The following is a 16,611-nucleotide window of genomic DNA, read 5'->3' as shown; positions in this document are numbered from 1 at the left end:
AAGGCCCGAGCCGCTGGCCCCATCCTTGCCCACCCTGCAGGCAGCAGGGCAGGTGCATCCATGTGCTTCTCAGAATGAGTGGAGTAAAAGGTAAAAAAACCCAATATATATAGTGTTATCTTTATTTTAAATGTCAAAAATTATTTGCGGCTCCAAGTGTTTTCTTGTCCCGTGGAAAAAGGGTCCAAATGGCTCTTTGAGTGTTAAAGGTTCCCTACCCCTGGGGTAGAAAATGTTGACAGAGAGAAATTTTTCTCTCTTTCTCACAATACTAAAACCAGGGGGCATTCATTGAAAATGCTGGGGGGAAGAATTGGGACTAATAAAAGGAAACACTTCTTCATGCAACGTGTGATTGGTGTTTGGAATATGCTGCCGCAGGAGGTGGTGATGGCCACTAACCTGGATAGCTTTAAAAGGGGCTTGGACAGATTGATGGAGGAGAAGTCGATGTATGGCTACCCATCTTGATCCTCCTTGATCTCAGATTGCAAATGCCTTAGCAGACCAGGTGCTCGGGAGCGACAGCCGCAGCAGCAGAAGGCCATTGCTTTCACCTCCTGCATGTGAGCTCCCAATGGCACCTGGTGGGCCACTGCGAGTAGCAGAGTGCTGGACTAGATGGACTCTGGTCTGATCCAGCAGGCGAGTTCTTATGTTCTTGTGTTCTAATGTGAGACTGGATACAACAGTTACAAATAGTGGCTGCACAGAGGAGGCTGAGGAGGTACACGACCAGTGGCAGAAACACATCCAGCAGCTGCGCCACCTCCGGATCCATGCTCAATAGCTTCAGTAGAGAATCTTCTAGCTCACAAAATGCGCTCCTATCCGAGAATCGCAGAGAAGGTATAATGGCGGCCATTTTAATAAGGGCGGCGGGGGGGGGGGAGAGGGTTGAAGGGGGATTATTTATTGCCATCTGTTTTTAACATCTTCCATAATGGTGTCCAGTATTTCCAGTGCTTTAATGTTTGTATCTATATTTAAAGTTTTAATGACTGTTTATTTTAATTTTATGTTATGACCCGCCCTGAGCCCTGTGGGGATAGGGCGGGATAGAAATGGAATAAAACAAACACATCAATAAATAAAAGGCCAGGGTGGAAACTATGATTCAAGCTGCTGTCCAAAAAAAGAACAGCCAATCAGAACGCAGGACACCGGGGATGTCTGTGAGTGCATGGGTACACTTGCGGTGTGAATACAAAAAACCTGGGTTCGTGCGAAACAAATTGGAGCACTTCAGCCTGATCTTAACTCAGTTCCTTCACAGAAATGGGCACCCATGCAAAGGGAGAAACCCTTATAAAACAGACCTGGTTTTTAAAATATCGAATGCAACCCAGTGTAATTATGCTGTGCGGAATTGACCTTCGTTAAAATTTGAGCCAAATGTGTTCCCTTATGTCTGCCCTGAATTTACTGAATTATCAATAGTTTCTGGTTCTGAATTGATATCAGTTGGAGAAGTGTGACACTTTTCGCTAGCACGCAAATGTGTCTTACTGCAGGAACCCCTCTCTCCCCTTCCTTTGCATGCCACCCCTCCCCCTCCCCTCCCCTCCCTCCACTAGGGTGGGTGGGCCATGTCCAGATGCCGGGCCCACTCCCTTTCATGCCACCCCTCACTCCTTCCCCTCCCTCCCTCCCTCCCCTTCCCTTGTATGCCACCCCTTGCCCCAGAGGAAATTTCTACACTTAACGGAGAGTAATAGTAGGATCCAGTCCTGTGTTAATATTTTATTTCTCATGGGATACACAATGTACTCTTTAAGGATATCAGCAAACTGATCATCTATAATATGAAACGGTTAGTATGTGAAGTGCTGTCAAGTCACAACTGACCTATGGAGACTCCAGCCAAGGGGCTTTCAAGTAAAATGAGAAGTAGAGGTGGTTTGCCTTTGCCTTCTTCTGTAGAGTCTTCCTTGGTGATCTCTTTTCCAAGCACTGACCCTGCTCAACTTGTGAGATCTGATGAGATCAAGCTTTACCATGCTGCCTTCCTTCCCAGAATAGTAGAGAGAGAGAGAGAGTGTGTGTGTGTGGGTGGGTGGGTGCATTTGTCATAAACTCACAGCTGACTTATGGCGACCCCATAGGGCATAGGTGTCAAACTCATGGCCCTCCAGATGTTATGGACTACAGTTCCCATCATCCCCTGCCAGCATCATGCTGGCAGGGGATGATGGGAACTGTAGTCCATAACATCTGGAGGGCCACGAGTTTGACACCTGTGCCATAGGGTTTTCATGGCATGAGAGGTTCGAAGGTGGTTTGCCATTGCCTGACTCCACCTCATGACCCTGGTGTTCCTTGAAAGTTGCCCATTCAAATACTAACCCCAGTTGATCCTACTTCGCTTCTGAGATCTGAGAAGGTCAGGCTAGCCTGGGGCTACCTACAACCTTAAACATCCCTCCATGTATTCACACGGGTATCACAGAATAATCCCTCATCTCTCCCTAATTTAAAGGCAGGCTGAGGTGTAGGTGATTTGTTCTAATAGTTCTGTAACTGTGGGAAAAGATTGACTCCCTTGCATTTATCCACCACAATTAATACTTTTTTTTCTTTTTGAAAAGTTTTCATGTTTTTTTGCCAGCAATGAAACATATTAGGTGGTGATGGTCACTAACCTGGATAGCTTTAAAAAGGGCTTGGTCAGATTTATGGAGGAGAAGTCGATCTATGGCTACCAATCTTGATCCTCCTTGATCTGAGATTGCAAATGCCTTAGCAGACCAGGTGCTCAGGAGCAGCAGCAGCAGAAGGCCATTGCTCTCACATCCTGCATGTGAGCTCCCAAAGGCAACTAGTGGGCCACTGCGAGTAGCAGAGTGCTGGACTAGATGGACTCTGGTCTGATCCAGCAGGCTAGTTCTTATGTTCTTATATTGATGGCCTGCAATTTCGTTGTGTAATTGGCCAGTTCTGAAGCACCCATGTCTTAAACATGGGTCAAATCAAGAAGGATCAGGGCAAGACATATCGACAGATTTCACGGAGGGTTGGGACAGTGGCGGACTCTGTCAAGGATGCAGATCTCTCCTGGTTCTTGCCCTGAGACTGTGGGAGCTGGGAGAAAGTTGTACGGGCGGAGCCTGACGGTTATGCTGTCATTTTGGCTCTTGTATACTTTGGAGTCTTCGGTGTGCTAATTCCTTTCTCACGCTCACCCTCCACCCTCCTGGCTCCACTAATGAGTGCTAAAAGTAGCCGAAATGTCCCAGCCCATCCCCTGAATCAACCAGCTCAGGCAAATGACGAGAGTCAACACGTATTGCCCTGACTCAAACACAGAGACAATTACAAGATGGCAAATGTATGATTACACATTTTAATAAGGCAGAGAAGTGATGCTCAGAGCAGTGCATTGACACAGCAGGGAAAATATCACAAGAGCGACCGCAGCACAAACAAAGGCTGCATTGTTGGATTCATCTCAAAATACAAGATGGAGAAGCAGACTGCAAAGAAGAGCACTCCTGCAAAGCATTCCGGATGGGACTTCACAGATCACCCGAGGTTCCCCAACCAGGCATTGGTTTCATTGCCAATAATGGGACTTCACATATCACGGAAGGTTCCCCAACCAGGCATTGGTTTCATTGCCAATAATGGGACTTCACATATCACCCAAGGTTCCCCAACCAGGCATTGGTTTCATTGCCAATAATGGGACTTCACATATCACACAAGGTTCCCCAACCAGGCATTGGTCTCATTGACAAAAATGGGACTTCACATATCACCCGAGGTTCTTCAACCATGAATTGGTTTCATTGCTAACAATGGATGCACAGAATTAAGCCTTGAGGTGACAGGTTGCAAGGAATCAGCCCAGTGTCCACTGCTGTTGATGGGATGAAATGAATCGTCATGTTATGAGCCACTGCCTGTCTTCATTTCCAGGGTTTTCTTTACACCAATGCAAAATATGCTACATGCAGAGGGAGCATGACATTACTCTAAAGATGTCTACATCAAAAGGGAAGCAAACTGAGCCAATGCTTGGGATGTGCTCTGTGTCTTTTTTTCTAAATTACATCTTGTCAGTCCTTCATCCGGCAGGTGCTCTCTTCATTCTTCACTACATTTGTGATCCTGGGTTTACTTTGGAGGGAACATTTTCTTTTGGCAGCACTCTTGCTGAGGAGGCGGGCAGCACTTTTCTTGAGGAGGGCAGACCTGTTGCGGAGGGGGGCAGCACTTCTCTTGAGGAGGGCAGACCTGCTGTGGAGGGGGGCAGCACTTCTCTTGAGGAGGGCAGACCTGCTGTGGAGGGGGGCAGCACTTCTCTTGAGGAGGGAAGACCTTCTGTGGAGGTGGACAGCACTTCTCTTGGGGAGAGCAGACCTGCTGAGGAGGGGGACAGCACTTCTCTTGAGGGGAGCAGGGCTGCTGCGGAGGGGGGCAGCACTTCTCCTGAGGGGGACAGACCTGTTGTGGAGGAGGGCAACACTTCTCCTGAGGGGAGCAGGGCTGTTGTGGAGGCGGGCAGCACTTCTGAGGAGGAGGCAGGCAAGGTTGTTTGGTCTGTTGATATTCCATCTTTGGAGGTTCTACAGAAGCCTAGAATAGAGAGAAGACAACATTTTTAAGTGGTTACCTTTATCTGGGAAATGTTTCTAGTAATGGGGTGAGTCCAGCTATCTTCTAACCAGCCTTCCTCCAACTTAAATGGTTTTTCCTTCAAATTAAATGGCTTTTCCTCTAAGGCTTCATACTTCAGACCTGAGCCACAAGGAAAGGTGGGGTATAAATATTTTAATTAAAAAATAAATAAGCATTTCTCAGCGCAGGGGTATTATTATCGTGTTATATTATTATTATTACATTATATTACATTATCATTTTCATCAACCAGATAATAACTATTCTTGTTGCGCTATTCATTCGGACTTGGACATAAGCATCGGTGGATCCCTATTTCTGAGGAAATGTACATAGAACTAGCTCCACTGTGCAATCTTATGCACACTACCATTGAAGTAAGTGGGGCTTACTTCTGAGTAAACATGTTCAGATTTCATAGGCAAATCTGGACTCAAGCCTATAGGTTCAGAAGAGACTCATAGATAGGTTACTTCACAATACCAAGCAAAAAAGAAGAGTAAAAAAGTAGAATACGTTAATAGACTTTCAAGAAACATGTTAAAAGACGACAGAAAAGCACATCAAACAAAATATGAAAAAGACTACATTAAATCAACCAGTACCCAGAACATGGCAGATATCAATAGAGATTGCATAGAATTATAAAATAGATTGTTAATCTCTCTCTCTCCCCACCCCCACCCCCCACAAACACCCCTGGCACAATTATACAAAAGGACTAATGTGATTTAAAAAGAAGAGTTTGGATTTATACCCCACCTTTCTTTCTTGTAAGGAGACTCAAGCTGGCTTACAAGCTTCTTTCCCTTCCTCTCCTCACAACAGATAGCTTGTGGGGTAGGTGGGGCTGAGAGAGTTCAGAGAGAACTGTGACTAGCCCAAGGTCACCCAGGAGGAATGCAGGAGTGTGGAAACACATCTGGTTCACCAGATAAGCCTCCACCACTCAGGTGGAGGAGTGGGGAATCAAACTCAGTTCTCCAGATTAGAATTACCTGCTCTTAACCACTATACCATGCTGGCTCTTAGCAATTGGGATGTCTGGTTATAAGACTGAAAAGGTCCAGGTTAAAATACTCATTTGACCATGAAGTTTGCTGACCCTTTGGATGAAGGAATGAAGGAAATGAAGGGATGAAGGAAAGTCATGGTGAACTTTGGACACTGCCATAGGCAACTGGGATGAAGGCTGAATGACAGTAAAATAGAATTTCTAATTATCTGACCAAAATGGAACTGAGCTCCAGCGAACCCCATTTTTCACAGGATTCCAAAGCAGGTGGAAAAAAGTTCTGATAGACTCAAGCATTCTCATAGAATCATTGAGTTGGAAGAGATCATTGAGTTGGAAGAGACGCCAACAAGCCTAACCCCCTGCAATGCAGGAACACACAATCAAAGAATTCCTGACAGATGGCCATCCAGCCTCTCTTTGGCTGATTCCGCATGGGCCAAAAACAGCGGTGTGAAAATGGTGGGAAAACAGTATAAACCCTTTTACACCGTTTTAAATTCTTTTACACCATTTCCACACCATTTTCACACTGCTGTTTTTGGCCCATGCGGAATCAGCCTTTAAAAACCTCCGAGGCAGTGAATTCCACTGTCGAACACTGTCAGGAAGTTTTTTCTGATGTTTAGGTAGAATCTCTTTTCCTTCATCTTGAACACATGTTTCCTGGTCCTAGTCTCTGGAGCAGCAGAAAACAAGCTTGCTCCCTCACCAACATGACATCCCTTCAGATATCTAAACAGGGCTATCATGTCACCTCTTAACCTTCTCTTCACCAAACTGAACACTCCCAGCTCCCTAAGTCTCCCGTCATAGGGCATGGATTCCAGACCTTTCACCATTTTGGTTGCCCTCCTCTGGACCCGTTCCAGCTTGTCAATGTCCTTCTTGTATTGTGGTGCCCAGAACTGTACACAATATTCTCATGGGTCATCTAAGTTGTCAAGGTTGTGTGTGTTGTCAGAGAGTCAGCATGGTGCAGTGGTTAAAAGTGGTGGACTGTAACCAGGAGAATCAGGTTTGACACACCGCTCCACCACATGAACAGCGGATCTTGGGTGATCTTGAGCTAGTCACAATTTACTCAAAACCCTCTCCGTTCACTCAAAAACCCACCTACCTTTCTGCTTTCTAAGTAATGTATACTGCTATATACAGTCTTCCTGTCTGCATTTTGAATGTACTCTTGATTTGTATCTCAAAAATGTCTGGCAACATTCTAGAACCTATTTTTAAATGCCAAATAAAGGTGGTTGTTTAAAAAAACCCACCTACCCCACAAAGTGTTTGTTCTGGGGAGGCGGGAAGTTTATTGTAAGCAACTTTGAAACTCCTTTCAGTAGAGAAAAATGGAGTATAAAAACCCAACTCTTCTTCATTTTAGACTAGACAAAGAAGGTCTAGTGTACCGGTAGGTCTAGTAGCATCTTTCACAGAAATAACTCTAGAACACTCCAAGGCAATATCTTCGCTATCCAAGATGCTTCACAATCCTGTTTCCCTCTGACAGGATTTCCTCTTTAAAAAGACATTCAGAAATCAGTCTCCATCCCAGATACGGTCTGTGATGAGGAAAAGAAAATCAGCTCTACTTACCTCAAAGCCTCAAAGCACGACCGAGATTCAAGAGGGCAACCTGTGAAGCAGTGTGAGGAATCCTAGGAGGTGGAGGACTATTTATATGGTAGCTTCAAAGCCCTAATTGCTCAGAAAGAGTCACCGTTCACCCACATGATCCACAAAAGGGAGAGAAAAAAAGCAAGGAAACACCCTCTCCGGCTGGGCAATTTATGCTTTTGCAATCTAAATGTGTTGTGCCATCCTTGGGATAGTCATGGTGCAAGATTGCATGACCATTTGGGAAGGAGAGTTCCTCTTGGATCCCCAGAGATTGTCTCAAATGGAAACCCAGCTTCAACATCCATTGGAAGACAACAGCTTTGTCTTTGTGTGTCTTTAGCTCCTTTTCTCCCTTCCTCCCCCCCCCACCCCGCCGCCGTTCCCTCACCTTCATTACATTCCCAGACAGAGAGAGATATTATATTCAAATGTCAACATTCGAACTGGATGGCCCGAAGGAAAGTCTGGTGTTTGCCGAGACGGAAGCATTTTTGAGCTTCAGTCAAAGAGTTGGTGCCAACGGCAACACGGAGTGGCTGGTCGTGGTTTCTAAGAAAACATTTTTTTCTTAAGGTTCTTATTAACGCAGCTCCACAAATTCATGTGGCAACTTGCAGAGTATTAGGCCCAGTTGCCCTGAAGTACTGACAGTCTCACATTTGACATCAAGGACACCACAAAGCGAGTAGTTGACTGTGCAGCTACGAGTTACTGCTTGGGGTAATCCTTGAAGAGTGTTTCGAAGCCACAACTAGTGCTAGATTGTGACTAGACTGTGGCTAGACTGCTGGACAGGCCCAGGTATCAGGAGCATGTGACCCCAATATTAGGGCAATTACACTGGCTCCCGGTCCCCCCCAAGTCCATTCAATCCATGAACATAAGAACATAAGAACTAGCCAGCTGGATCAGACCAGAGTCCATCTAGCCCAGCTCTCTGCTACTCGCAGTGGCCCACCAGGTGCCTTTGGGAGCTCACATGCAGGAGGTGAAAGCAATGGCCTTCTGCAGCTGTTGCTCACCAGCACCTGGTCTGCTAAGGCTAGGGTTGGTAAATGGGAAAAAAATTCGGCCCCGGTTCGGATTCGGGTCCAGTTCGGATGTATGGGGTCGGATCCCCCCATATCTGAGCCTGCCAGGCTCGGATACACCCGAATTTCCGAGATTCTCGGGTTCGTTTTTCTTTTTTGGCTGTTTTTCCCTGTTTTGGCCTGCAGGAGGCGCATTGTTGAAGATATTGTCATGCTTATTTCGGGGTATCTTCAGAATACTGTTCTGAGTATGCACCCCAAGTTTGGTGCAGTTTGGGTCAGGGCTTAAGTTATGGACCTTCAAAGATAGCCCACATATTCCATTGCTGTCAATGGAAGCCAATGGAATATAGCCTTTGAGGATCCATAACATGGGCCCCCCTGAACCAAACTGTACCAAACTCATGATCAGAACAGTGTTCTGAAGATACCCTACAATGTTCATGCTGATACCTTTAAAAATGCACTTACCAGAGATTTTTGCCTAAGATTCTGTGGTTTTGCATTGAATTTTTTCAATTGCTTTCAATGGGGGAATTCCTGGGGTGCCTGCAGAGGGCGCATTTCTTTAAAGGTATCATCACCAAACTTTCAGGGTGTCTCCCAGACGCTATTCTGATCATACACCCCATGTTTGGTGCAGTTTGGTTCAGGGGGGCCCAAGTTATGGACCCACAAACAGGTGGTCCATTATCACCCAATGTCGAGGAGGGGGATGAAAAACGCAAACCATTTTTTTTTTTAAAGCCTTCGACAATACATTTTTTTAAAGCTAGAGACACCAAAATTTCAGGGTATCATCTGGAGACTTTCATGATCATACCCCCTAGGTTTGGTGCAGTTTGGTTGAGGGGGGCCAAAGGATCCTTGAGGAACCTTGCTTTTTAAACAGATTTTGTGCTACTGTGCGATGTTTGTGTGGATTTTGGGTGACCAAGAGAAAAAATCATTAGGATCGGTGAGGATCCATTCTTTTTGATCATGTTTTTGGGGCACTGTTGGGCCATGAGGCGTGGGATGTGTGACTGCTTTGTGCAGACATGTGTCTAAGGACTTGTGCCATGATGTGGTGGTGATTTTGGGTGACCAAGTGAAAAAAACCATGTGGATCCTTGAGGATCCATGCTGTTTAAATCCATGTTTTTGGGGCACTGTTGGGCCATGAAGCATGGGATGTGTGACTGCTTTGTTCAGACATGTGTCTAAGGACTTGTGCCATGTTGTGGTGGTGATTTTGGGTGACCAAGTGAAAAAAACCATGCGGATCCTTGAGGATCCATGCTTTTTAACCATGTTTTGCGGCACTGTGGTAAGAAACTCCCAGGCAGGTGGAATTCACACATAAATTTATTAAAGTTTTTAGTTAGTTGTTCAGTTAAAGTAGTTGATTTTTTCAGTTAAAGTGTTGTTTTGCCACATTTCTAACATTGGGGATGTGGATTCTCTGCTTTGTTTCTTTTTCCCCCAGCACTTTTTTCTTCCAGCCTTACTGTGCTGTCCTGCCTTCCACTGGAGTGGAGAAGCCTGTGGACAGTGGGCCTTTCCCCACTCCCCTTCCATCCCCTATGCCGCGCGCTGCATCCCAGGCGCGCGTCCAGCAAGCGTCCACACCCACCCCGCTCTGTGCGGGTCGCCAAAAGGCTCGCTCAGAAGAGCGCCTGGGATGCCGCGTGCTGAGGGCACGACAGCGGCAGCCCAGGTGGGCGACTGCGCTGTACCGCCGTGAGGAGGAACCCCGCGCTACTCTCAAGTAGCGCCGGGCTTACGGTAAGTGGGGAAAGGCCCAGCGGCAGCGCAGGGCGGCTGTGCTGTGGCCGCTGCCCTGCCGTGGGGATGGAGGAGGAACCCTACTCTCCTCAAGCAGCGCGGAGCTTACGGTAAGTGGGGAAAGGCCCAGCGGCAGCGGCGGGGCGGCTTTGCTGCGGCGCGCCCCTGCCGTGGGGAGGGAGGAGGAACCCCGCGCTCCTCTCCTCAAGCAGCGCGCGGCTTTACGGTAAGTGGGGAAAGGCCCAGCGGCAGCGCTGCGCTGTGGCCGCCTCTGCCGTGGAGGAACCCCGCTGCTTACTCTCGGCGCAGCGGGCTTTACGGTAAGGGGAAAGTTGCCCAGCGCAGCGGGCGCGGGCTGCTGCGCTGTACTTCGCCGTGGAGAAGGAACCCCGCCAGCTACTCTCCTCAAGCAGCGCGGGCCTTACGGTAAGGGGGGAAAGGCCCAGTGACACTGTGGGTAAGTGGGGTCTCTTTGGGTGGGTAACTTTGTGGGGACCATTATGAGGGTTTTTTATTGTTGTAGTTTGAAGCCCCACTCGTCCCACCGCCACTTGCCAGGAGCGGCATGGGAGTTCGGGGTCTTGGGGTTTCGCGCGGGTTGGGTGGGAAATGAGGCTGGGTGGGGGTGGGTGCTTGTAGGACTTGCGTGGGCTGGGGTGCCGCTGCAGCGGAGTAGGGTTTGTTTTGTTTTTTTTACTTGAAGCTGCTTGTCCTAAGCTTACTTGGAAGCTCCGTCCTGCTTGCCAGGAGGCGGAGCTGGGCCAGAAGGAGTTAAATTTTATTTTCCCCAGGCTGGCTCGGAGAAGCCGCTGGCTCGGGGGAAGGGCCAACTTCGGATTGCGTTTAGTGAGGAGGGGGCAGGCTCGGCTCCTCGGCCCTCCGACCCCCTCCGAACTGACTGATCTCGGCCTGATTTGCCGTTCGGGAGGGGCCGAACCGCCAACCCTAGCTAAGGCATTTGCAATCTCAGATCAAAGAGGATCAAGATTGGTAGCCATAAATCAACTTCTCCATAAATCTGTCCAAGCCCTTTTTAAAGCTATCCAGGTTAGTGGCCATCACCACCTCCTGTGGCAGCATATTCCAAACACCAATCACACATTGCGTGAAGAAGTGTTTCCTTTTATTAGTCCTAATTCTTCCCCCCAGCATTTTCAATGAATGCCCCCTGGTTCAATGAATGCCCCCATGGTGCTGGTTATGAGTTTTAAAGCCCTGCACTGCTTGGGACCACGGTATCTGAAGGGCTGCCCTAAGCATCTGAAGCCATGCCGAGCCCCACTGCTGTCGAGAATGGGCGTGGTATAAATGCAATGAAATAAAATAAATGTCTTCTCCCATGCGTTTGTACCCAGGAATTAAGACCACAGGGAGATGCCCTCCTGAATGTCCCATCAATCAAAGAAAATTGTTTAGTGGTTACGCAAGAGAGGATCTTTCCAGTGGCAGCCCAAAAGCAGAGGCACAGCAAGGGGAAAATGGGTCCAGTGTACCGGTGCATTCTCCACCCCTGCCCCGCTCCAGAACACCCCCGGCCCGGAATGCTCCGGCCACGCCTTTGCTACACCCCCACAGGGGCATGCGCCCGGTGCGTTGTGACCCCTTGTCCCCTTGGAGCTACGCCTCTGCCCAAAAGTTATGGAATATCCCCACCCAGGGAAGGTATATGCTGTACCATATGCTGTACTATGCTTAGAAACTGGTCAGAACCTACTTGAAACAAGAGCATGGCTGAATACATTCAAGTATTGGATCAAATTATGTTTTAATTCTGATGTGCGCAGTTTAATATACACAGCACGCCCAGACCTATTTGCCTCCGAATGGTATCAACTTCTCAAATCAAAAGTTTACTCAATAGGTTTATTACTTGAAGATCTCTGTATGCTGACACCCAGAGAGATTTTCCGAACTTTAGAAAGTAGACTTCTAGAACAGGAATATCCTATCTTGTTGGGGCAAGCAAATAAATCATGCTCACCCCTCTCTGTCAGAATAATACCGGAACAGGGGCACATAGCTAAATATCTTGAATTATTAACTGACCCCCAACAGAGATGGATTATTACAAGGGCCAGATCCAATACCTTCCCATCGGCCATTACAAAGGGTCGTTACTTATCCATCCCTCTCCAGGATCGGGTTTGTCCACACTGTAAAAACCAAGTGGAGACTCTTGCTCACATTATTCTTGACTGTCCGAGATATGTGGGCATTAGGAATTTCTCTCCCAGGCTGGCCCTAGACAAATCTGAAAGTGACTCTGACTGTTCTGTTGTGGAGCTTCTGTTAAACAACACAGATGTCGTGCTCTTGGAAAAAGTAGCAAAATTTCTTTTACAAGTGACAGAACTTTCTAAGTAATGTATACTGCTCTATACAGTCTTCCTGTCTGCGCTTTGAATGTACTCTTGACTTGTATTTCAAAAATGTCTGGCAACGCTCTAGAACCTATTTTTAAATGCCAAATACAGGTTGTTGTTGTTGTTGTGTTGTTGTATATGCCCCCCCCCTTTAGTCAGTGTGGTGAAGTGGTTAAGTGCAGTGGACTCTAATCTGGAGAACCAGGTTTGATTCCCTACTCCTCCACACAAGTGGCAGACTCTAATCTGGTGAACTGGATTTATTTCCCTGCTCCTTCACATGAAGCCTGCTGGGTGGCCTTGGGCCAGTCACAGTTCTCTCCGAACTCTCTCAGCTCCACCTACCTCAGAAGGTGTCTGTTGCGGGGAGAGGAAGGGAAAAGGAGTTTGTAGGCTGCTTTGAGCTTCGTTATGGTAGAGAAAAGCGGGGCATAAATCCAAACTCTTCTTCATTCTTTAGGAAACAGCTGAAGATGGTGTCATTCATGTCCTCATTCGGTTCAAGCAATCCTAAATTGCTGGTTTTCAGTTTTGGTTTGATGTATTCATAAAAATAAACACGCATTCATTTTCTCAGCCTCAGTTTATGCAAATTGTTAATGGAAAAGCTAGGTTTTTGAAGAGGGACTCGAGCACTCTCGGGGGTTGTCAGAACATAAGAACATAAGAACGATCAGACCAGAGTCCATCTAGTCCAGCACTCTGCTACTCGCAGTGGCCCACCAGGTGACTTTGGGAGCTCACATGCAGGAGGTGAAAGCAATGGCCTTCTGCTGCTGCTGCTCCCGAGCACCTGGTCTGCTAAGGCATTTGCAATCTGAGATCAAGGAGAATCAAAAATTGGTAGCCATAGATGGACTTCTCCTCCATCAATCTGTCCAAGCCCCTTTTAAAGCTATCCAGGTTAGTGGCCATCACCACCTCCTGTGGCAGCATATTCCAAACACCAATCACACGTTGCGTGAAGAAGTGTTTCCTTTTATTAATCCTAATTCTTCCCCCCAGCATTTTCAATGAATGCCCCCTGGTTCTAGTATTGTGAGAAAGAGAGAAAAATTTCTCTCTGTCAACATTTTCTACCCCATGCATAATTTTATAGACTTCAATCATATCAGAGGAAGTTGTGGCCATAATGGGAGCCAAGAAGGCGAAGTATTATCAATTTATCTGGGGGCAGTAGACTTTCTGATGGTTAAGGATGGTGGAGCTGAAAGACTGAGGCTCTTTCCACACACATTCCCTATTTTTTTAAAAAAACATTTTCGATTCCCCCCTCCTTTAGAATGAGGTATGTCTGCACTGACCCCCTTGAAACAATTCCCGTCCTTTTCAGTTCTGTGTTGAATCAGTGCTTCAACAGCTTAACAGCTCCGTGCTGCATTTTCAACTCCTCAGATACTTGATGCTTTGCAGATCGTGCCCCCCCCCAATAAAAGAACAAACAGAGAAATGCTGTAAATAAACAGTTGAGGGGGAACTCGGGAGGTGCTCGGGAGCAGCAGCTGCAGGAGGCCCTTGCTTTCACATCCTGCACGTGAGCTCCCAAAGGCACCCGGTGGGCCACTGCAAGTAGCAGAGAGCTGGACTAGATGGACTCTGGTCTGATCCAGCAGGCTAGTTCTTATGTTTTTATGTTCTTAACTGAGTGAGCTCAGAAAATGGCATTGAGGAGGTAGTACAGGTAAGCAGAGAAGCGTGGGAAACAGAGTCAACAGATCACACAGCAACTGATGACGTTTTCAAAACGTTTCAGCCAGAGAATCGTTTTAAACGGGGATTCAAGTAAAACGGAAATAAAACACTGGGGTTAAAAACAATGCAGAGCTCCATCGAGGAATGTTTTATGTCCCACCTCAAAACGTTTTAAAGAATTTGCGTGGAAAGGGCCTCTAGGTCCCACACAGGGTAAGAGAGAAGAGTGGGGGTAAAGCTTGGAATGTCTTGAAGCTGAATTATGGCCGTTCAGTGGTCATTTGCTCTACAGGCCAATTCTTGCTATGGTGCTCAACAACAGCTGCTTCTCCGCTTCAAGGGTCTGAAAATCTCCTCAGGCATGAAAGGAAGCCTCTATTCAAACATGCATTAGCCTCCTTTCTCCCTTGTGGAACTTGAGGCAGATTACAATGTAAATAAAACTTTGGCCATTTCCGCACGGACGGTCCTAGAAAGAGCCGGGCAGCCGGCGCTGCGGAGCTCCGGCGCCTGGCCGACCCGGCGTGTCCTTGGGCCTCTGGCGCATCGCTGAGGCCTGGGGACACCCCCCCTGGCCCTGTGTGCCTGCTCCAGCGGCGCAGGGCAGGGGGGCGTGTTCCCAGGCCTCGGCGACGCGCTGGAGGCCCGGGGACAAGGTAAGTACAGGGAGAAGGGGGGGGGAAGCACCGGGAAGCCGCTGCCATTCGTACGGCAGTGGCTTCCAGCCAGCGTTTCCTCAACAAGTGCGCTTCTGAGCGCACTGGGGAAACACCCACGTGGGGACAGGCGGGCGGCGCGAGGGCGAATGGCGCCCTGGGGACGGCGTTTTTGCCGTCCCCAGGCTGCCATTAAACGCCCGTGCGGAAACGGCCATATATATATATATATTTAAAGGCACATAAAAAGAAGAGCTTGGATTTATACCCCGCCTTTTCTTCATAAGGAGTCTCAAGGAGGCTTACAAACATCCTTCCCTTCCTCTTCCCACAACAGACACTTTGTGAGGCAGGTAGGGCTGAGAGAGTTCTGAGAGAACCGGAACTGGCCCAAGGCCACTCAGCAGGCTTTAGTGGAGGAGCGCGGAAACAAGTTCAGTTCACCAGATAAGAGTCTGCCGCTCATGTGGAAGAGTGGGGAATCAAACCCAGTACTCCAGGCTGGTGTTCACCTGCTCTTAGCCACTACACCTATCAAAACCCAATAAAATCCAACCATGATAAAAATCCAGTCAGGACTGCCATAAATCCAGTCAGGACTGCCAAGCAAATACAGTGCTAAATAAAACTGTCTAAATAAAACTGCCTCCTGAAGACTGACAGGGACACACACACACCTCCCTGGGAAAGTTGGTCCATAATGGTGTCACTGAAAAGACCCTCTCTCATGAATCCACCAGAAGAGCCAGCGTGGTGTAGTGGTTAAGAGCAGGTGCACTCCAATCTGGAAAACCGGCTTTGATTCCCCACTCTGCCACTTGAGCTGTGGAGGCTTATTTGAGTAATTCAGATTAGCCTGTGCACTCCAACAGGTGCCAGTTGGGTGACCTTGGGCCAGTCACAGTTCTTTGGAGCTCTCTCAGTCCCACCCACCTCACAGGATGTTTGTTGTGATGGGAGAAGGGAAAGGAGATTCTAAGCTCCTTTGAGTCTCCTAGCAGGAGAGAAAGGCAGAGTATAAATCCAAACTCCTCCTCCTCCTCCTCCTCCTCCACCACCACTTCTTCTTCTTCTTCTTCTTCTTCTTCTTCTTCTTCTTCTTCTTCTTCTTCTTCTTCTTCTTCTTCTTCTTCTTCTCCTCCTCCTCCTCCTCCTCCTCCTCCTCCTCCTCCTTCTCCTCCTCCTCCTCTTCTTTGATTGGTGGGACAGTCCAGACAGTCCGAACATGTATTTCCCCGGCATCATGTAGATATTGAAGTGACCACAGAATCTGTCTCAGTTCATTTCTTCCTTGCGACTGTGCAGTCAGATTTATCCTTAAAATAAGAATGTTGCCTGCTTTTTGCACTTGCAGAGTCAGTGGTGTCTATTCTCAAATGATCAAAAGAACTGCATGATCAGTTGACCTAAGTTCATGGGGAGACAGGAAGTGGTTGTGTCAAAAGGCACGTAAAGACACCAAAGTAGTAAGTCTCTGATGAGCGACACCTTGAACATGTTTTCCCTGTTTAACCATGTCCCTGTTAACAACTGGAAATGGTGGTGACCACAGTCAAATTATGGGAGTGGATGGGAATTGGGAGAAAGCAGTTGTAAGGCAAATGAACAAATCCCAATTGTTCAGATGAAGATGGAGAGTCAAGAGATTGGTGATCACAGCAGCAAGGAGAATACAAGCTGGACTCATGGATAATTAAGCATCCCTGTCTAGCAAAGACCAAGAAGCCGGAATGGGGTACCAGGTGCAGTCAGACCAATGAAAAAAGTGAATAATTTTGATTCAAGATCCGATGATTTGGGGAGATTTTGATCCAAGATCATTTCAGATCCAGCCAGCGTGTTTTAGT

General features: G+C 47.5%; 1 protein-coding gene across 1 annotated transcript; it reads right to left on the bottom strand.

Annotated features, from left to right (window-relative positions):
• Positions 1-3,329: 3,329 nt before the first annotated feature.
• Positions 3,330-7,560, bottom strand: SPRR5 (small proline rich protein 5). Its single transcript, XM_048507947.1, has 2 exons — positions 7,232-7,560; positions 3,330-4,578 (listed from the first exon to the last, which is right to left on the bottom strand). Exon 2 carries the CDS (start codon positions 4,555-4,557, stop codon positions 4,117-4,119), a length of 441 nt encoding a protein of 146 aa, XP_048363904.1. The 5' UTR covers positions 4,558-4,578; positions 7,232-7,560; the 3' UTR covers positions 3,330-4,116.
• Positions 7,561-16,611: the final 9,051 nt, after the last annotated feature.

Source organism: Sphaerodactylus townsendi, linkage group LG01 (genome assembly GCF_021028975.2).
Source record: "Sphaerodactylus townsendi isolate TG3544 linkage group LG01, MPM_Stown_v2.3, whole genome shotgun sequence".
NCBI classification, from domain to species: domain Eukaryota; kingdom Metazoa; phylum Chordata; class Lepidosauria; order Squamata; family Sphaerodactylidae; genus Sphaerodactylus; species Sphaerodactylus townsendi.
The sequence above is the reverse complement of the archived record's forward strand: the minus strand, read 5'-3'. Positions and strand labels throughout refer to the sequence as shown.

Excerpts from the sequence above, each read along its gene's own strand:
- SPRR5 (XM_048507947.1), bottom strand. The coding sequence starts at position 4,557 with ATGGAATATCAACAGACCAAACAACCTTGCCTGCCTCCTCCTCAGAAG.